The sequence below is a fragment of the Mercenaria mercenaria genome, chromosome 2, assembly GCF_021730395.1.
Source record: "Mercenaria mercenaria strain notata chromosome 2, MADL_Memer_1, whole genome shotgun sequence".
Taxonomy (NCBI): Eukaryota; Metazoa; Mollusca; class Bivalvia; order Venerida; family Veneridae; genus Mercenaria; species Mercenaria mercenaria.
The window spans coordinates 35,922,379-35,945,573 of record NC_069362.1 but is presented as its reverse complement, the minus strand read 5'-3'; the positions used below and the strand labels follow the sequence as shown (position 1 = coordinate 35,945,573).

General features: G+C 38.1%; 1 protein-coding gene across 3 annotated transcripts in view; it reads left to right on the top strand.

Moving 5' to 3' along the window:
* LOC123562109 (E3 ubiquitin-protein ligase SMURF2-like) overlaps window positions 1-23,195 on the top strand; it is an 84,293-nt gene that overhangs the window by 39,260 nt on the left and 21,838 nt on the right. For 2 of the 3 annotated variants that reach the window (XM_053535081.1, XM_053535068.1), the window contains 2 exons: window positions 8,663-9,030; window positions 17,884-17,946. In XM_053535081.1, the coding sequence (XP_053391056.1) occupies window positions 8,663-9,030; window positions 17,884-17,946 (431 nt within the window). The remainder of the gene's footprint in view (window positions 1-8,662; window positions 9,031-17,883; window positions 17,947-23,195) is intronic. The other variant, XM_053535075.1, reaches the window with a different exon arrangement.

The window sequence follows — 23,195 nt, the reverse complement described above, 5'->3', positions numbered from 1 at the left end:
GACTATTCGAAGAATAGTCTAGCTATTCTACTCACCCTGGTGTCGGCGTCGGCGTCGGCGTCACACCTTGGTTAAGTTTTTGCATGCAAGTACATACAGCCATCAATTAAAGGCATATAGCTTTGAAACTTACTTTTTCTTTTTCTAGGTCAATTACCAACCTCTCTGGGTCAAGTCCCATAACTCTGACATGTATTTTGAGAAAATTATGCCCCCTTTTGGACTTAGAAAATTTTGGTTAAAGTTTTACATGCAAGTTACTATCTCCAAAACTAATGCAGATATTGATTTGAAACTTCACATGTGTCTTCGGGGTTATAACACTAGTTGATAGCAACAAGTCCCATAACTCTGACCTTCATTTTGGCCAAATTATGCCCCCTTTTGGACTTTCTGGTTAAAGTTTTGCGTGCAAGTACATACAGCTATTTCTAAAAGGCATATAGATTTGAAACTTATTTTTAGCTCACCTGTCACAAAGTGACAAGGTGAGCTTTTGTGATCGCGCGGTGTCCGTCGTGCGTCCGTGCATACGTGCGTCCGTGCGTCCGTAAACTTTTGCTTGTGACCACTCTAGAGGTCACATTTTTCATGGGATCTTTATGAAAGTTGGTCAGAATGTTCATCTTGATGATATCTAGGTCAAGTTCGAAACTGGGTCACGTGCCATCAAAAACTAGGTCAGTAGGTCTAAAAATAGAAAAACCTTGTGACCTCTCTAGAGGCCATATATTTCAAAAGATCTTCATGAAAATTGGTCAGAATGTTCAATTGATGATATCTAGGTCAAGTTTGAAACTGGGTCACGTGGGGTCAAAAACTAGGTCAGTAGGTCTAAAAATAGAAAAACCTTGTGACCTCTCTAGAGGCCATATTTTTCATGAGATCTTCATGAATATTGGTCAGAATGTTTATCTTGATGATATCTAGGTCAAGTTCGAAACTGGGTCACGTAGGGTCAAAAACTAGGTCATTAGGTCTAAAAATAGAAAAACCTTGTGACCTCTCTAGAGACCATATTTCTCAATGGATCTTCATGAAAATTGGTCTGATTGTTCATCTTGATGATATCTAGGTGAAGTTCGAAACTGGGTCACGTGGGTTAAAAACTAGGTCAGTAGATCTAAAAATAGAAAAACCTTGTGACCTCTCTAGAGGCCATATTTTTCATGAGATCTTCATGAATATTGGTCAGAATGTTCACCTTGATGATATCTAGGTCAAGTTCGAAACTGGGTCATGTGGGGTCAAAAACTAGGTCAGTAGATCTAAAAATAGAAAAACCTTGTGACCACTCTAGAGGCCATATTTCTCAATGGATTTTCATGAAAATTTGTGAGAATGTTCACCTTGATGATATCTAGGTCAAGTTCGAAACTGGGTCACGTGCGGTCAAAAACTAGGTCAGTAGGTCTAAAAATAGGAAAACCTTGTGACCTCTCTAGAGGCCATATTTTTCAATGGATCTTCATGAAAATTGGTCAGAATGTTTACCTTGAAGATATCTAGGTCAAGTTCGAAACTGGGTCACGTGGGTTTAAAAACTAGGTCAGTAGATCTAAAAATAGAAAAACCTTGTGACCTCTCTAGAGGCCATATTTTTCATGAGATCTTCATGAATATTGGTCAGAATGTTCATCTTGATGATATCTAAGTCAGATTCGAAACTGGGTCACGTGGGGTCAAAAACTAGGTCAGTAGGTCTAAAAATAGAAAAAACCTTGTGACCTCTCTAGTGGCCATATTTCTCAATGGATCTTCATGAAAATTGGTGAGAATGTTCAGCTTGATGATATCTAGGTCAGGCTCGTAACTGGGTCATGTGCGGTCAAAAACTTGGTCAGTAGGTCGAAAAATAGAAAAACCTTGTGACCTCTCTAGAGGCCATATTTTTCATGTGATCTTCATGAAAATTGGTGAGAATGTTCACCTTGATGATATCTAGGTCAAGTTTAAAAGTGGGTCACGTGCCTTCAAAAACTAGGTCATTAGGTCAAATAATAGAAAAACCTTATGACTCTCTAAAAGGCCATATTTTTCAATGGATCTTCATGAAAATTGGTCAGAAATTTATTATCTTGATGATATCTAGGTCACATGTGCTCAAAAACTAGGTCACTATGTCAAATAATAGAACTAACAACGTCATACTCAGTTGAACACTGGGTCATTTGGGGATAGGTGAGCGATTCAGGACCATCATGGTCCTCTTGTTTCTTTTTCTAGATTAATTACCAACCTCACTGGGTCAAGTCCCATAACTCTGACATGTATTTTGAGCAAATTATGCCCCCTTTTGGACTTAGAAAATTTTGGTTAAAGTTTTACATGCAAGTTACTATCTCCCAAACTAATGCAGATATTGATTTGAAACTTCACATGTGTCTTCGGGGTTATAAAACTAGTTGATAGCAGCAAGTCCCATAACTCTGACCTTCATTTTGGCCAAATTATGCTCCCTTTTGGACTTAGAAAATTCTGGTTAAAGTTTTGTGTGCAAGTACATACAGCTGTTACTAAAAGGCATATAGATTTGAAAGTTATTTTTTCTTTTTTTAGATCAATTACTAACCTCACTGGATCAAGTCCATAACTCTTACATGTATTTTGAGCAAATTATTCCCTTTTTAGGACTTAGAAAATCCTGGTTAAAGTTTTGCGTGCAAGTACATACGCAATTTCAAAAGGCATATAGATTTGAAACTTTTTTTTTTCTAGATCATAACAACCTCCTAGGTCAAGTCCCATAACTTTAGCAATGTATTTTGGCAAATTATGCCCCCTTTTGGACTTTGAAAAGTTCTGGTTAATGTTTTACATGCGAGTTTCTATCTCCAAAACTAATGCAGATATTGAATTGAAACTTCACATGTGCCTTCGGGGTTATAAAACTAGTTGATAGCAGCAAGTAGCATAACTGATATGCATTTTGGTCAAATTATGCCTCGTTTTGAACTTAAAATTCTTTTGATATTTAACCTTTTTGGGTAATATTTTCCTGCTTCTGGGACAATATTTCGAATAGTCGAGCTTGGCTGTCTTACGGACAGCTCTTGTTATATGTAAGCTGGTATCTCAGTACCCACTAATGGGAATGGATTGAAACTTCACACAGTTGTCCATAGTCATGAACTGATATGCATTTTACAGGTTCCATGACCCTGTTTTGCAATTTTATTTCAACTTTTATTTTCATTCAACTGACAAGGCTGTTGAATAGTCCAGCGTTGCTGTCCTCTGACAGCTCTTGCTTTTTGTGTCCTGAGTGAGTCCATAACTCTGTCATTTTTCAAAGGATTTCAATACCAGTGAGCAAAATTACTCCAGATTATGAGACGAATTATGTGCAAGATCAAGGTCCCCATCTCAAAGGTAAAAAATAATAAGTTTTTAATCCCCCGCCACAAGTGGTGGGGGGTTATAGGAATGGTCTCCGTCCGTCCTTCCATTCTTCTGTCCTTCCGTAACATTTTGTGTCCGCTCTGTATCTCCTAAACCCCTTGAAGGATTTTCATGAAACTTGGGTGAAATGATCACCTCATCAAGACGATGTGCAGAATCCATGACTCAGCCATGTCGGTTCAAGGTCAAGGTCACAAGGTCAAAAAGGTCAACGGTTTGAGCCGTCCATTTCGTGTCCACTGTGTATCTCTTAAACCCCTTGAAGGATAATCATGAAACTTGAATCAAATGATCACCTCATCAAGACGATGTGCAGAACACATGAGTCAGCCATGTTGGCTCAAGGTCAAGGTCACAACTCAAGGTCAAAGGTATAAGCCTACCATTTCATGTCTGCTCTGTATCTTAAACCTCTTGAAGGATAATTATGAAACTTGGATTAAATGATCATCTCATCAAGATGATGTGCAGAACTCATGAGTCAGCCATGTCGGCTAAAGGTCAAGGTCACAACTCAAGGTCAAAGGTTTGAGCCTTCCATTTTAAGTCATCAAACTTGGGTCAAATGATCACCTCATCAAGACTATGTGCAGAATTGATGAGTCAGCCATGCTGGCTCAAGGTCAAGGTCACAACTTAGAGTCAATATATTTTTTCTTGTACATGTAATTTCTTCCCTGTTATATGATAAAATTACAAGAGTTACAAAAAGCTTGTTAGTACTTTGTCTAATTTTCATTGTTTTCTCTTTTATAAAAGAAGGTCAAATGTTAATAAATTGTGTTAGAATATGCTTTCTTTGATACAAGAAACAACTAAGACTACATATTACAACTTCAGCAACTTGCCATTTTTACCAGCAGTGCTTATATATATTCTAAAAAGTGTATTTTCTTCTATAAAATTAATTTCAAAATGGGATACTAAAAACTGAAGTTAACATAAAAGTAGGTAAGCAACAGTGTTAGTTTGGTTTCAGTTTAAATAAAGATGATAGCTCTGCTCATAAAGATGAATATCATTCCAAAAACATCATCTTTTATCAGCAAAAAGAATCTGTCATATTTGAATTATGGCTTCCGTCAGTTGTATTTGGCTGCTGTTTTATAAGAGAATTTTTGATCCTTGTTTTAACCTCAATTTATTTTGGTTTATTTTGTGGGGGAGTAAGAGGTTGAAAGGACGTTTATCTTTTCCATGTAACATTTGCCAGACAGGTTTATAAAAAGAAAAGGCATTCAGTTGAGTAGGCCAGAAAATTTGTCAAAGTTGTCATGAATGTACAAGTTTATCATGAAAAGCATGAAGGACTTGGGTTAATTTTTGGACATTGTGACGTATTTTGGCTGACACATAGTCACAACATACAGCTGCGGGGGACATAACTTTCCTACAGTATCATGATTATGTTAAACAACAATTAATTACTCTGCCGGTATATGATATCTTTGTTGTTTTTATGTAAAGACTTTCAAAGGTTTTGTCCCATGGTCCAACTGACAAGGGCCCAGTCTGATGGCAGACATTACAAGATAGAAACTGACATAAAACTTCAAATTTGTAGGAAATGTTTGAAATCACTATTCGGCTTTTCAAGAAGAAAGTTTTGAAAGTATTTCAAAATTCACTGGAAGCATGTAGGAGTTTCTAGCTACTGGTGAAATCTGGCGTTAAACATAGGAACATCAATCAGCATATAGATTTCTTTCCTAGCTTGTTTCAGTTTAAGTCCAGTCTATGAAAGCATGTCCGTGTTTGCATGTTGAATATTTTGAGTTATAATTGAAATTCATCAGAGAGAAGGGTTATTGTAAATTCATGTTAGTAAAGTTCTTTGTATATGTTCTAGAAGCTTAATTACACAATTTTTTAAAGATGAAACATAATTATTTTTAGAAATAAATGATACATTAATGACATACAGAAATGTCAGGTAGAAGTATATAATAGAGTCTGTGAATTTTTGTGTTAGTTTGTTAGTGCCATAAAATAGTAAAAGAATTTGTCACCAGTCCAGGACTGAGAGGTAAGATACATTCCTGGAATGTTTTCTCAGGATTGTCTACCAAGGCCACTAGTCTACAAAATCATAATATAACTAGAGATAGGGGAGCCAATATTCATCATTGTATAAAGTTTCAGCTAAATCATAGGAGCATAATTAGAATATCAATATAGGAATTGCATGTTTTTTAGTGTTCTAACATCTGCAGAATCTTAAGGGATTGGTTTGTGCCTGAGCAACCAATTAAGAGAACAGCGACTGACATAATTTCCTATCAAACATTTCTTGAATTTCCATTTCCTTTCAAATGTTTTATGAAAGTGTATGGGTTACCTTGTTCGTGGAATGTACAGAATCTTCCTATTAACACATGTTAACTTTGCTGTGAAAACATGGTAAGAACAGCTTTTCTATGCTAGAATGACACATTATTTGTTTGAGAAGTAAAAAGAAGTTCCAGTGGGAAAAGTTGAAGAAAGAGTTTTGATTACTTAAATACACAGAAATACAAGTTAGACTATTTTGTTTATAAATTAGGATGGTAAGGCAAGTCTTTTGATGTAACTTGTGATATTAAATTTTCCTTTGTTGACAACATTAATACAATGGCCTGTTTGTTTTACCTTGGTAATAGATATTTTAATTGAAGGTTTTAAGTTTTGATCAAATCTCTGATAAAATTTTGAAAATGTAAAAATAAATTAGACTGCAAAATCAGCAATGCAGAAAAAAATATATATGTGCAAAGTTTATTTATGAAATGTCTCAGAAATTGAATGTTGAAAATGTATAGTAATACAGATCCCATTAATTGCAAAAAATTGATTGCAGATTTTAAGCTTATCTAAACCAAAAGATTCTGGGTGAGCTATTAGTAGAGGCAGATGGTCCAACATCCAATGTCTACAATTTACATAAAAACATCTGTTACTCTGAAGTTACTGGTCAGAATTAATTTGTAGCATCTTGGCAATGTCCTCTTCCAAGTTTGTTTAAATAGTTCCTCTTAATCCCTTAAATTACACAATCTCTAAACAACTTCTCATCAACCACTTGTTGGATCATCACCAAACTTGGGTTAGTAGTCTTCCCTCAGGTTTGTTCTAATGGTTTTGCTTAGAGTCAGGTAGAGGTAAAAATAGTACAACACTCAAACAACTTTTATAGAAATTGCTTGATCATTTGTGTATTTTTTACATAATATACATTGTGAAATGGTCCTCGGGATTTCCTTAGTGTTCTCTTCTTTTCAACTTTGAAAAACAGGATTATGATTTATGAAAAAAAGAATAACTACTTTTTAACAATAATATTTATATATAAATCTATAGTGTAGAATAAGAGCAATCTGAGTACATTGAGGCCTGTAGCCAGGTATTGTAAGTGATTTAGCTTGACATGTTAAAACAGTTAATGTTGAGCATTCACATCAATTTGAGTGTAATTTTATTGCCAGTTTCATAATGTAAATGTATTACACCTGAAAACAGATATTTTGTCATTATTTCAAGACGCATTATTACGAAAAAAACCTATTTGGAAGAAAGCCTGGAGTTAATTTGAAATAATGCACTTGTTAATTGATGGCCTTCAGGAATAGTGCTGCTAAATATAGCTGAAGAACTTTTGTCTTTGTTAAATAACAAGGATAAAGTAGGCTGAAGTTTGTTATGTAACAGCTACAGAAAATTTTATATTTTGGTGGTTATGACAAGTCAACTTAAGTATATGTTTAACACAAAAAACAACATCACAATGATATGCCAAATGTTACATATAATAAAGATTGTTGGAGACAAGGGGAGATAATTGTCCATAAAAAAGGTCATTTTTAATCCCCCGCCGTGGCGGAGGGATTATAGGAATGGTCTGCGTCCGTCCTTCCGTCCTTCCGTCCGTAACACTTTCGTGTCCGCTCCATATCTCCTAAACCCCTTGAAGGATTTTCATCAAACTTGGGTCAAATGATCACCTCATCAAGACGATGTGCAGAACCCATGAGTTAGCCTTGTCGGTTCAAGGTCAAGGTCACAACTCAAGGTCAAAGGTTTGAGCCTGCCATTTTGTGTCCGCTCTATATCTCCTAAACCCTGAAGAATTTTATAAACTGGGTCAAATGCTCACCTCATCAAGACGATTTTGCAACCCAAGTCACCATGCCAGCTCAAGGTCAAGTCAAACTTTGGTCAAAGGTTGAGCCTTCCATTTGTGTCCGCTCTTACATCTCTTAAACCCTTGAAGGAATTTATAAAACTTGGGTCAAATGATCACCTCATCAAGACGATGTGCACAACCCATGAGTCAGTCATGCGGCCACAGTCAAGGTCACAACTTGGGGTCAAAGGTTTTGAGCCTTCCATTTGTGTCCGCTCTATATCTCCTAAACCTTGAGGATTTTCATCAGACTTGGTCAAACGATCACTCATCAAGCGATGTCAGAACTATGAGTCAGCCATGTCGGCTCAAGTCAAGGTCACAACTGAAGGTCAAAGGTTTGAGCCTTCCATTCATGTCTGCCTAATTCCTAACCCCTTGAAGGAATTTTAAAAACTTGGTCAAATGATTACCTCATCAGACGATGTGCAGAAATTATGAGTCAACCATGCCAGCTCAAGGTCAAGTCGCAACAAGGTAGAAGGTTGACCTTCCATTTTGTGTCCACTCTGTATCTCCTAAACCCCTTGAAGATTTTCATCAAACTTGGGTCAATGATCACTCATCAAGAACTCATGAGTCAGCCATGTCAACTCGAGTCAAGTCCAACGAAGGTCAAAGGTTTCAGCTCTGTATCTCCTAAACCCTTGAAGATTTCATGAGACTTGGGTCAAATGATCACCTCATCAAGACGTTGTGCAGAATTCATGAGTCAGCCATGTCAGTTCAAGGTCAAGGTCACAGCTAAAATCAAAGGTTTACCCTTTCACTATCCATAGCAGTGGCGGGGGATTTAGCTGTCGTTCAGACTGCCTTGTCTTCCTTTCATTTGACCACAGCATCTTGCTGGTACTAGTTTGGTTGCGTTTTTTATTTTGTTTTTGATTTCATGCCAAATAGACAGACAGATGGCTTTACAGATTTTAAAGATGCAGTAAGGATATAGAATTACATTGAACCATTATTCAAACAAGGGTGAGATCTTGAGTAGCACCTACTTTCTACAGGCAGTATAGTTACATTTTATTATTGTAAGACAGGAGACTTAACCAGAGTTTTATTTGAATATCGTAATAAAAATTTTTTACTGTATCTTTGCAGACCTGCAACAGACTCATCATCAGTTAGAATTACAACATCCACAGCATCTCCAACTACGTCCAACAGCAGCAGCAGTGAGAGACGATCATCTTCAACTACACGTCTCAGTTCTAGTGCTTCCCACAGACATCGTGATCGTGCAAACTCTAGCGCGCACAGACACAGTACATCTTCATTAAACCCTCCGCGAGTGCACAGTGCCCATAGTTCAGTGACTCGGAATAATGACCTCAGTAATAACAGCAATAGTGAGGACAACACGAGTAGTCCGTCCGAGGGCGAGTTTCCCCGGCGACGGTCTACCCGTAGACGCAATTATTTAAATAGGAATCAGTTACATAATGCATTGGATTTACCACAAGGTTATGGTGAGTATCAGAGAAACATTATTTCCAGTCTGAATGTTATGGTAACTGTTAAATGTTCCTTTTACACCTTGGATAAAGCCTTGAAATCTTTACAAAGCTTGAAGTTTGCAGGGAGTCAAGAGCTGAAAGAGCTTTAATAAGTATACTTCTTGCTAACATTTTAGTACCTAAGAAGTTGCAACCCACTGTGTTTGTGGAACTTCAGCAGTGTATAACTTTTTTGTACCCCCCGACAACAAAATTGTAAGGGGGGTATACTGGTTTCAGGTTGTCTGTCTGTCCGTCCGTCCATCTGTCCGTAGATGCAATCTTGTGCGCACCATCTCTCTTTATCCCCTTGACAGAATTTAATGAAACTTCACACAAGGGATCAATACCAACAGTAGTTGTGCATGGGGCATGTTAGGTTCTTTTAGAAAAAAAATTTGCAGAGTTATGGGACTTTGTTTTTTTGTTACTATACTATATACATAGACACAATCTTGTGCGCACCATCTCTCCTCATCCCCTTGACACAATTTAATGAAACGTCACACAAGTGATCAGTACCAACAGTAGTTGTGCATGGGGTATGTTAGGTTCTTTTAGAAAAAAAATTTGCAGAGTTATGGGACTTTGTTTTTTTGTTACTATACTATATACATAGACACAATCTTGTGCGTACCATCTCTCCTCATCCCCTTGACACAATTTAATGAAACTTCACGCAAGTGATCAGTAACAACAGTAGTTGTGCATGGGGCATGTTAGGTTCTTTCAGAAAAAAATTTGCAGAGTTATGGGACTGTGTTTTTTTGTTACTATACTATATACATAGACACAATCTTGTGCGCACCATCTCTCCTCATCCCCTTGACACAGTTTAATGAAACTTCACACAAGTGATCAGTAACAACAGTAGTTGTGCATGGGGCATGTTAGGTTCTTTCAGCGATAAAAATTGCACAGTTATGGGACTTTGTTTCTTGTTAACATACTATGTACATACAGTCTGCATATGCAATCTTGTGCGTGCCTAATCTACCAAACCCTTGCACACAATTTAATGAAACTTCGCACAAGTGATCAGTACCAACCCTAGTTGTGCATGGTGCATGTTACATTCTTTTAGATAAATATTCTGCATAGTTATAGGACTTTGTTTTTTGTTACTATACTGTATACATACAGTCTATATACATACAGTCCACATAATTATGCAATCCTGTGTGCGTCAAATTGCAATGTACTGTGTCAGTGCATGCGGGGGGGGGGGGGGGGGGGGGGGGGGGGTACATTCATCACCTTTAGTGATAGCTCTAGTTAGTTCTGAGTTTATCCTGCTAGATTTCTAAAATAGACTGGTCAGTCATTCAATTTGGGCAGTGCCATTTATTATTTGAAGGGATAGTCAATGAAGATGTACCGACTGAATTGAAAACAGTGCAGACCATGATTTTGGTCTGTACTGGTCGCAAAGGCAGAATCATTTTACTGATAGCAGGCTAAAGGTTAATAGATTATTATTTTTTGTCTAGTACTGAAATTGCTGTGCAGTCTATGATTGTTGAATTAACAACATCACATGTCAAGTTAGTTTGCTCATTAGCATAACAGCAGAAGACCATGTGCAGAAAGACATTTGTTGAGAAGCATTGTTAGCTTTATTTAACTGTTACCCTGCTGAATTTCTAAAATGGACCTGTCCATCATTCAACTTGGGCAGTACCACTGATGTCTCCCCCTACTGGGGGAGACATTGTTTTTGCCCTGTCCATCCGTACGTCACACTTCATTTCTGATCAATAACTAGAGAACCATTTGACCTAGAACCTTCAAACTTCATAGGGTGGCAAGGCTTATGGAGTAGACGACACCTATTGTTTTTGGGGCCACTCCATCAAAGGTCAAGCTCACAGGGGCCTGAACAAGGAAAACCATTTCCGATCAATAACTTGAGAACCACTTGACCCAGAATGTTGAAACTTCATAGGATGATTGGTCATGCAGAGTAGATGACCCCTATTGATTTTGGGGTCACTACTAAAGGTCAAGGTCACAGGGGCCTGAACATGGAAAACCATTTCAGATCAATAACTTGAGGATTACTTGACCCACAATGTTGAAACTTCAGGATGATTGGACATGCAGAGTAGATGATCCCTATCGATTATGGGGTCACTCTATCAAATGTTTAAGGTCACAGGGGCCCGAACATGGAAAACCACTTACGATCAGTTACTTGAGAACACCTGACCCAGGATGTTGAAAATTCATAGGATCATTGGACATTCAAAGTAGATGACCCCTATTGATTTTGGGAGCATGCTATTGAAGGTCAAGGTCGCAGTGGACAGAACATGGAAATCCATTTCCGGTCAATGACGAGAACCATTTGACCTAGAACGTTCAAACTACGTAGGGTGATAGGACTTACACAGTAGATGAACCCCTATTATTTTTGGGGTCACACCTTCATATGAAAGGTCAAGGTCATAGGGGGCTGAACATCGAAAATGCTTTCCAATCAGTAACTTGAGAACCACTTGACCCAGAATGTTGAAACTTAATAGGATGATTGGACATGCAGAGTAAATGACCCTTACTGATTTTGGGGTGACTCAAAGGTCAAGATCACAGGGGCTGAAATTAGAAACGGTTTCCAATTCATAACTTTTTAGGCACAGATATTGAAACTTAGTGGGATGATTGGACATGCCAAGTAGATGATCCCTGTTTTAGCCAATCATCAGTGTCTCTTTGTCGTCCGCTTCTGTCCCCTGTTGACTTCTTGCTTATACGGCTATGCATTGGGGGAGACATGCGCTTTTCTACAAAAGCATCTTCTACTAGTTCTAGTTATTCAGAGGGATGTTCACTGAACATTTACTGACTGAATAGCGAACAGTGCTGACCATGATCAGACTGCATGGATGTGCAGGCTGATCTTGGTCTGCACTGGTCGCAAAGGCAGAATCACTTGCCACCAGCAAGCTAAAGGTTAACACCCCTTTTCATACATTTAATTTCAGGTTATGATTCATTGCCCTCGTTCATTCTTGATTAAAATGATGTTTTGCCACCTAGTTATCAAAGTAGGTAGAGAACTTGAAGTTGTGAGTTCAATCTTTGTGCAAGGCAAGGGTTCTTTCTAACTATTTTGCACTAGACAGTATGTCTTATGTAATTTTTTCACCTTGAAATCGTAAGAGGAAGATTGCAGGTACTAGCAGAGACAGGTAAACAGAATCTGTAGGGAACACCAGTAAGAGTAATTGATCAATGTCATGAAAGTCATGAGGTGTTTCTACTATATTAGCTGGAAGTCTGTCACTGTGACACTCCTTGATGAATCAGCTGATGTAGATCTGGCCAGCTGGTATAAACCCTGTATATGATGCCAGCTGCTATCATATAATCACACAGGTGTGGTTAGACACATTTATGTCAAAGTAACTAAGTCTAACATACATCCACTATGTTAAGCTAAGTCATAGCTGAGTAGATAACTTTTAATTACAAATGTACTACCTTTCCACAAAAATATTTTTGCTTGGGATCAGTTGTCTGAACAGACTGAGTTTTAGGAGTGTGAATTGTAATGTTAAAGTACTTAAAATAGTCTTTGTATGTCTGTATTTCATCCATATAAGTAAACTGTCAGGGTAAGGTAGCTACATAATGATATGACAACGAAATAACACAACACTACAGTCTGTTGTCAACTGACTTAGGAAGTAAGTTTTCATCTAACCCTCATATAATTATACAGAAAACAATCGTAGTATCTTCTATAGATGTCAAATACTTCTGACTGTCGGCTTTTCTGAGTGTCTGTGTAAGAACTGTGAGAACAGAGTGACTTACCAGACAAAGACATAACTGCCTTGTTACTTTCTGGTGTCCAGACCAACCATATATTTTGACCACTGACAGTTAGGCTCTTGAAATTGTTTTTGTTTGACCAATAACAGTAATTAGATGTTGAATGTGTACCCATCATGTATAGCACATGTTTAATAGCAATTTTTATGCGCCCCCGAAGGGAGGCATATAGTTTTTGAACCGTCTGTCGGTCTGTCCGCAATTTTCGTGTGCTGTCCATATCTTTGTCATCCATGGATGGATTTTCAAATAACTTGGCATGAATGTGTACCACAGTAAGACGACATGTGGCGTGCAAGACCCAGGTCCGTAGCTCAAAGGTCAAGGTCACACTTGGACGTTAAAGGTCATTTTTCATGATAGTGCATTGATGGGCGTGTCCGGTCCTTATCTTTGTCATCCATGGATGGATTTTCAAGTAACTACGCATAAATGTGTGGCACAGTAAGACGATGTGTCGCGCGCAAGACCCAGGTCTGTAGCTCAAAGGTCAAGGTCACACTTAGACGTTAATGGTCATATTTCATGATAGTGCATTGATGGGCCTGTCCGGTCCAAATCTTTGTCATTCATGCATGGATTTTAAAATTATTGGGCATGAGTGTGTACCACAGTAAGACGAGGTGTCGCGCGCAAGACCCAGATCCTTAGCTCAAAAGTCAAGGTCACACTTAGACGTTAAAGGTCATATTTCATGATAGTGCAATGATGGGCATGTCTGGTCCATATCTTTGTCATTCGTGCATGGATTTTAAAATAACTACGCATGAATGTGTGGCACAGTAAGACGACGTGTGCGCACAAGACCCAGGTCCGTAGGTAAAAGGTCCTAAACTCTAACATCGGCCATAACTTTTCATTCAAAGTGCCATCGGGGGCATGTGTCATCCTATGGAGACAGCTCTTGTTGAATATACTCTTGTGTTCTTTAAAAAAATATCAAGCCTGTTTTTTATGTTCCTGGGCGTAAAGGGTTGAACTGTCCGACGTCCGTATAAACCAAATTTTACCATTTCGCCTATAGCCCACATTAACAGGCCTCGACCTTAACTTTTTTCAGCAGTTGCCAGCAGGTCCACCAACTGCTAGAATCTAGTAAACCTGCTCAGACTTTAGTGGACCTCCAATTCTATCACAAAAATTGTGATGTTGTAGACGTCATAACTTCATATGACTCAAAGAAACTGGACTTATTTCTAAAATAATTAAAAATGAAGTCTGTAGCAATCTGTTATCCCGAAAATAATTATTTTGAAAAGTGTCCCAAAATATGGACACAATAATCATCATCCACCCGACCCGTGTTGAAAATGAAAAAAAAAAAAAAGAAAAAAAAAACCATTAACAATTGTCGGTAATTATTCTGTTGATAAACTAAGTAATTGGCCTTATTTTCATTATCAACTAACACCTCCTCAAAGAGCTAAATGAAGTGTGTCGGTTTAAATATTATGGCATCTGAAGTGGAGATCAAAGCGGTGTAGTTGCCCGAGATTGTCATGGCATTACGTCATGTTTTCGCGCCATGTGACACATCACTGTCTGATCGTACTTTCTCGATTCCTTAAATTGTTGAGAAGAAATCAATAAAAAAGTTCTTTCTTTAATTTTTTAAAAGCGAATGTGCAATATCCCGAATAAACTGACATGTAAATGTGTTAAACCGTGAACGATAATAGTGGATATCCTACCTCTGTGACCTATTTGCCCTCAAGGAATTTACATTATTGTTTGAGAAGAATATCTAACAAAGTGTTGTGTCAAAAAATACATGTACAAAGAATCATTTAAAACTTACTAAAAACCGCAGCGACATCATACTGCTTTATTTTAAAACCACAATTTCTATTTACGTTCACGAGGTCACGTAACCTATTCTGCCGCGCTAACAGAAATCTGTTTGCCAAAAATCGTTTTACTCCATGTATTGAAATTGCTGCGGCTTTTTCATTATTTAAGATTTTTTAATTGTGTTTTTTGTACTTTCTGGTTAAAAGTCTGAATTTTATTACCATAGTATGTACCGTTTATTTACTTTAAGAAAGAAATAAATAATCAAGATCGCGCTGTTTGAAATTTTACAAAACATTATATGAAAATTTGATCGTTTTTAAAGAATTTTGCCTACATTCCTGTCGATATCTTATTAAAATTGTTATAGAATTCAAACTGTATTAGTTCTCAAGCGGTGTTGAAAATTTGAAGCGATTATATTAAAAAATGAATGCACTACGCGCGTTTTTTGTGTCAAAAGTAACCGCGATGTAAATTAGATATTACGATAGGATAGGGCGCACGTGCTTGTGGAATAGAAAATTACCAGCATGACGTTTTGATATTTTTACGATTCGCAGGTAAATTCCAGTCAGCGCAGGTAATTTTGCCTGATGTAATTTCTCAATTTGGTAAAGTTACCACGTAAAAACCACTCGCCAGATCGGTGGAGTAGTCCATTCGTGCTATCCTGACTTTAACTCGCCAATGCTTATAACTGTAGAATGCCGTACTTAAGGCAAAATCAACTTTCGTTTTGTGAATTCGCCGATATGGGTACGATTTTTTCCTCTTTATTTTTCGCTTTTAAGGGTTTTATTTTACTCGCAGACCATGACTGAAAATTGGTTGACCGTCGGTCTACCCAACTTTTGATAGTTAGTGGACCTGCCAATATTTTGGTTGCGTCGGTCCAACGGTCCACCACTAAGGTCGCGGCCTGCATTAATGACCCAGTTTAGCTCACACTTACACTCTAAAATCCTTGTGGCAAGACCTACAGACTGACCTACATATGAATGACATTGAACCTCATATGACCTTCACCTTCAAACTTTAAACCTCAAAGAACAACATTTTAGTTACAAGTAACAGATTTTACCATTTCACCTACAGCCCACATTGATGACCCCATGTAGTTCATACTTACACTCAACAATCCTTGTGGCAAGACCTGCAAACTGACCTATGTATAAATGACCGTGACTCTTATATGACCTTCACCTTCAAACTTAAAACCTTAATAAACAACATTTATGGTCCTTCAACCCACATAAATGACCCAATTTAGTTCATGCTCACTGTCATAAAACCTTGTAGCAAGACCTACAAACAAATATACGACCTTCACCTCAAAAAACAACATCTTTGGTCATACACACAGAGCCTTGATTTTGCAGCTCCTTATTTTACCATGCAGCCAGAAACACAATAATTTTTTTTTGCTTTTGCAAGGGACTCTCATTGCTTTACTAATCTAATCTGCCCTATAATACACTAATTAATATCTGTAAAAAAAGGTTAATGTTAAAAACAGCAGCAGTTTTCAGTGAAGCATTGAGACCTAATTGTAACATCAAAAGAATGTTGTTAACTTGAATTATATAAATACCAACATGCCGATAGCAAACAGAGAACATATGTATAGACACCTGGTCTCCACTAATTACCCTGCATTGTTTTAATTGCTTCTACCTGATAATACTGGCTTCTTGGTTGTAAGTTTGCAGCTTTGTATTTTCTATAATTGAACTCTATTACAGCCCTGCAGAAGGTCTGTCGTCATGCAGACTGGCAGTTAAACTGCAGAAATAATTCCCGAATCATCATTAACTTGTTCAATAATGTGTTATGGTAAAAATTTGACATCGAATGGAAGTAATATAACTTTGTATCATACCTGGGGAATCTGATTGTTAGCAGAATACAATGGCTCTGATGTTATGTGGCCTCCACCTTTGATTCATGTGGAGAAGTTGTAACTTATTTACAGAGAGAAGATCAGGGACACTTGCTCAGTCATAATTAAATTAACTGTTATACTGAGGAAAGTGGTAGTGAACCAATAACATTCCAACCAGCAAATTAAAGGGCCGAAATGGCTTTGTTTATAATATGGCTGCCATGTTTTTTGTTACAAACATAAATTATGTTAATTTCTTGTTGAATCCAATTTTAGATAATTGTTGCCTCGTATATTTTTTGTAGGTTTGAATATTTGATTAACATATAGCAGAAATGATTATTGAGTCCAATGTTTTTATTACCTCCCTTTATTATTCTGGCTGTATAATGTTCATGTGCAACGTTGAATATAGCGCTTTTTCAGCCATGTATTATTATACATATGATTATATGTAGTCAATTTAAGTACAGTGAAACACCGCTCGCTCGAGCATCAATGGCTCAAGCACCTGGGCTCGCTCGAGCAATTCATGTGGTCCCGGCCGATTTCCTTCTATTTTCTATGTGAAATTACCATGGCTGGGTCGAGCATCGATAACTCGATTGCTCGAGCATGACACCTGGTCCCTGTGTATTAATTTACTCTTTGTTGCTTCTGGCTAACTCGAGCAGAGGTGTCAAAATTTTTTACACCTTCGACGATCAAAATGTATCGGTTAATTTAAAATTTTCGCACACAGTGAAAATTGCGTGGTCTATTCCCCGACTATCTTAAATGTTTGTTTGCCGGTATATTTGATCTGATAATGAGATTAATTATTGATGAAAGGTTAAAGAAAAGTTTTATTGATCAAATATTGATCAATTACTGTTTACTTAAGATTAAAGCAAGTATGTTATTACTTATTACATCATAGATAACGTTTTTTTTTAAATGTCACGCGTTTGTTATTATTACGCATCACAGTTTCCTCTGCAAATGGTCCCGATGACAATTGGTAAAATAAAACTTCAATTTTCTTCGTATGTTGGTCAATGTTTAGGTCACTCGAAACCATGGATAACTCAAGCATTTTGCTCATCCCCTTGCGACCTCGAGCCAGCGGTGTTTCACTGTTGCTGCATTGTATGTTTTAACATAAAATTAAGAGAGAAAGACGCCAGTATTGATGATTTGACTGATTTTTGCCAAAAGCAATACTTCCATAGTTACTATATAGGTCAAAATTAAGTCATGAGAAAAAAGCTGTTGCCGTGATTATAGGTAGAGTTAGGTAGAGGGGTAATTATTATAACTCTTGTATATTTTAGTTCGAATCACAAATCGAATCACAAATCGTTCAGCTGATAGTGGAAATGGTAATTACCATGTGGGTAAGTCTATATTTGCTGTAAACTTTACTCTCTCTCCGGCTTTGCTTCTAGGTCCTCCTCTAGCTTTCAGGTGTTGACCAATCCAGATTTTGGCATATATTTTATATAGTAACTATGGAAGTTTGCTTTACCAATTCTTTGACCTCATATGATATTTTTAAAAAGATCAAAATTTGTCCAAAGAAAAATTTATATCTCTGCTTGACTTTAGTGTGAGTTTTTCCTTTATAACTGGAAACTTCAAGCTACTGTCACAATGTAATGAAATTAAAGTACCTTATTTGTATGATAAGGCTATTAAACATTATTAGCTTTATAAAAAATGTTATAATTAATGTTCACATGTGTTTGTTTGATGTTGATGTTTTTTTGCTGTTTTGCTGTGTAGTAAAATTTCATTTACTTCTTTTAAAAGTAATTATGTGCAAAGATTATGAATTATTTTATAGGCAGTTTCACCTGATATAATTATGGTATCAGTGAGGGCGTATAAGATACTAGGTGTTTTTGTGTGTGTGTTTTATTTTTAAGCAAAGTGTGAGAAAATCAGAAGCTAAATTTAAAAACAGTATGATATATTAAATTATATGAACATTTTAGTATTTTTATGCCCGTCTTGGAAGAAGAGAGGGTATATTGTTTTATTCATTAGCTGTCTGTTGGTCTTCTGATAGTCTGTTGGTTGGTAGACCCTTTGGTTTTCTATCAGTAACTAGAGAATACTTAGCTGTACAGTAGTCAATGTTCACATGATGATTGCCAGTGGTGAGTAGATCACCCCAGTTGTACTGGAGATCAGGAGGTCAATGACAAAGTGACCTCAAGAATGAAAGTGGTTTCTACTCAACTTAAGAATGCTTAAGAATAATAATCCCTTTGGCAAACTGCCTTCAGACTTATTGGGATGATTGATTAAGGTCAAATGATGACCCATATAATTTTATGGGTCAAAGGTCAAGGCTGTATTGACCTTTAAACTGAAAACAGATTCTATTTATTATCTAAATGAGTTTGTACCTGCTACTTTTTAACAGAATCTGATCACTGCAAATGATTTTGGGGTCAGTAGGCAAAAGGTCAAGGTCAAAATGACCTTGCAGTACAAAATCAAATTTGGGCTTTGGCCTTCAGATTTCATGGAGTGATTGCCTTTGGTGATATTGAGATATAGAAGGGTTTCTGGTCAGTTACTGGAGAAGGCTTCCGCCTGTAGCCTTTAAATTGGATGATTGTCTGTAGAGTGTATATGAGATGTTTAATTTTTTAGGTATTTTTTTTCCTCATTTGGTAAAATATCACAGTAACAGCAAATTATGAACCCAGTTGCCTCCAAGAGGCAGTCATGACAGGCATGTATGTTTTACAAGCAAATCTTGCATACATACATACATTCGTATATTCATGAATATGTAAAAATTGATTGTTGCATTTAGACAGATGTCTTCCATTATATAATATCTAGGTGGCTTGTCATTTCATGCAGTCATGTTAGAATATGTTTTGATTTCTCAAAGAAGCTGTGTAGGTGTTTAGATTTTGTGTGAACATTGTATTATGTCTGTGCTCTGAGGTATAATTTAGAAATAATTGTTTAATAGTAAGAGGGAATGGGGACATAATCAGTACATATGTTGTTAAATGGAAACCTAGGAACACAGGTAGCTTGAGATTGCAAAGGGATGAGGAAAATGCACATGTTTTCTAGGGATCTAAATTTAAAAATTATAAGAAAATGTGCCAGGGATCACTTGTTAGCACAGGTGCTTGAATCATTACTGCTTGAGTGAGCAGTGTCTCAAAGTATAATGATTGCCAGAGAGAATTATCTCACATGTATGATTGCCAGAGAGAATTGTCTGACAGTATAATGATTGCCAGAGAGAATTGTCTGACAGTATAATGATTGCCAGACAGCAGTGTCTGACAGTATAATGATTGCCAGAGAGAATTGTCTCACAGTATAATGATTGCCAGAGAGTGGTGTCTCACAGTATAATGATTGCCAGAAAGCGGTGTCTCACAGTATAATGATTGCCAGAGAGCAGTGTCTCACAGTATAATGATTGCCAGAGAGCTGTGTCTCACAGTATAATGATTGCCAGAGAGCAGTGTCTCACAGTATAATGATTGCCAGAGGGCAGTGTCTCTTAGTGTAATGATTGTCAGAGAGCGGTGTCTCACAGTATAATGACTGCCAGAGAGCAGTGTCTCACAGTATAATGATTGCCAGAGAGCGGTGTCTCACAGTATAATGATTGCCAGAGAGCAGTGTCTCACAGTATAATGTTTGCCAGAGAGCAGTGTCTCACAGTATATTGATTGCCAGAGAGCTGTGTCTCATAGTGTTATGATTACCAGAGAGTGGTGTCTCACAGTATAATGATTGCCAGAGAGTGGTGTCTAACAGTATGATGATTGCCGGAGGGCAGTGTCTCACAGTACAATGCCTGCGAGAGGGCAGTGTCTCACAGTATAATGATTGCCAGAGAGTGGTGTCTCACAGTATAGTGATTGCCAGAGGGCAGTGTCTCACAGAGAGCCAGTGTCTCACAGTATAATGATTGCCAGAGGGCAGTGTCTCACAGTATAATGATTGCCAGAGGGCAGTGTCTCACAGTATAATTATTGCCAGAGAGTGGTGTCTCACAGTATAATGATTGCCAGAGAGCAGTGTCTCACAGTATAATTATTGCCAGAGAGTGGTGTCTCACAGTATAATGATTGCCAGAGGGCAGTGTCTCACAGTATAATTATTGCCAGAGAGTGGTGTCTCACAGTATAATGATTGCCAGAGAGTGGTGTCTCACAGTATAATGATTGCCAGAGAGCAGTGTCTCACAGTATAATGATTGCCAGAGGGCAGTGTCTCACAGTATAATTATTGCCAGAGAGTGGTGTCTCACAGTATAATGATTGCCAGAGGGCAGTGTCTCACAGTATAATTATTGCCAGAGAGTGGTGTCTCACAGTATAATGATTGCCAGAGGGCAGTGTCTCACAGTATTATTATTGCCAGAGAGTGGTGTCTCACAGTATAATGATTGCCAGAGAGCAGTGTCTCACAGTATAATGATTGCCAGAGGGCAGTGTCTCACAGTATAATGATTGCCAGAGAGCGGTGTCTCACAGTATAATGATTGCCAGAGAGCAGTGTCTCACAGTATAATGATTGCTAGAGAGCTGTGTCTCACAGTATAATGATTGCCAGAGAGTGGTGTCTCACAGTATAATGATTGCCAGAGAGCGGTGTCTCACAGTATAATGGTTGCCAGAGAGCTGTGTCTCACAGTATAATGATTGCCAGAGAGCTGTGTTTCACAGTATTATGGTTGCCAGAGAGCTGTGTCTCACAGTATATTGATTGCCAGAGAGCTGTGTCTCACAGTATAATGATTGCCAGAGAGCGGTGTCTCACCGTATAATGGTTGCCAGAGAGCTGTGTCTCACAGTATAATGATTGCCAGAGAGCTGTGTTTCACAGTATTATGGTTGCCAGAGAGCTGTGTCTCACAGTATAATGGTTGCCAGAGAGCAGTGTCTCACAGTATAATGATTGCCAGAGAGCTGTGTCTCACAGTATAATGATTGCCAGAGAGCGGTGTCTCACAGTATAATGATTGCCAGAGGGTGGTTTCTCACAGTATAATGATTGCCAGAGAGTGGTGTCTCACAGTATAATGATTGCCAGAGAGCTGTGTCTCACAGTATAATGATTGCCAGAGAGTGGTGTCTCACAGTATAATGATTGGCAGAGAGCTGTGTCTCACAGTATAATGATTGCCAGTGAGCAGTGTCTCACAGTATAATGACTGCCAGAGAGCAGTGTCTCACAGTATAATGATTGCCAGAAGGCGGTGTCTCACAGTATAATGATTGCCAGAGAGTGGTGTCTCACAGTATAATGATTGCCAGAGAGCGGTGTCTCACAGTATAATGATTGCCAGAGGGCGGTTTCTCGCAGTATAATGATTGCCAGAGAGCGGTGTCTCACAGTATAATGATTGCCAGAGAGCGGTGTCTCACAGTATAATGATTGCCAGTGAGCGGTGTCTCACAGTATAATGATTGCCAGAGAGCGGTGTCTCACCGTAAAATGATTGCCAGAGAGCGGTGTCTCACCGTATAATGATTGCCAGAGAGCGGTGTCTCACCGTATAATGATTGCCAGAGAGCGGTGTCTCACCGTATAATGATTGCCAGAGAGAGGTGCCTCACCGTATAATGATTGCCAGAGAGCGGTGTCTCACCGTATAATGATTGCCAGAGAGCTGTGTCTCACAGTATAATGATTGCCAGAGAGCGGTGTCTCACAGTATAATGATTGCCAGAGAGCGGTGTCTCACAGTGTAATGATTGCCCAAGGGCAGTGTCTCAAAGTGTAATGGTTGCCAGAGAGCGGTGTCTCACAGTGTAATGTTTTTAATTATGCCCCCCGCATCAGAGGCATATAGTGATCGTCCTGTCCATCCATCCTACCGTTCATTCGTCCGTACGAGGTTAACCAAATTGGACCGTTTCGTTTAGCCCTTACTAGAATGACTTGATACTAATGCAGATGTTACCTGTGAACATTCCTCATCTTCAGACATCACCTTACCTCAGTTTGACTTCGACCTTGACCTCATTTTGGACTTAGGTTGCTTTATATAGGCCATCTCTTGGTTAACCAAATGGGACCGTTTCGTCTAGCATCAATACCGCTTACAAGAATGAATTGATACTAATACAGATGTAACCTGGGACCATTCCTCATCTTCAAACATAACCTGACCTCAGTTTGACCTTGACCTTGACCTCATTTTGGACTAAGGTGGCTTTATATGGCCCATCTCTTGGTTAACCAAATGGGGCCGTTTCGTCTAGCAATTAATACCGCTTACAAGAATGAATTGATACTTATACAGATGAAACCTGTGACCATTCCTCAACTTCAAACATCACCTGACCTCAGTTTGACCTTGACCTCGTTTTGGACTTAGGTTGCTTTGTATCAACAAGGATGCCACTGGGGGCATCAAGCATTTATTGAACGCAGCTCCTTGTTAGTAGTTAAGATTAATATTAACTATTGAAGCAAAAATCAGAACTAGCAAAAAGGGGTGATAACAAAAGAAATCATTACAGAAATTTTACATTGATCCCCAAGCTATGTTTTGTTGCAATACTTGGCACAGAAATCTCTCACTGTTTACTTTCTCACATTCTAAGCGAATATGAAACACAAATTCAGCAGAAAATTTTGAATGAAT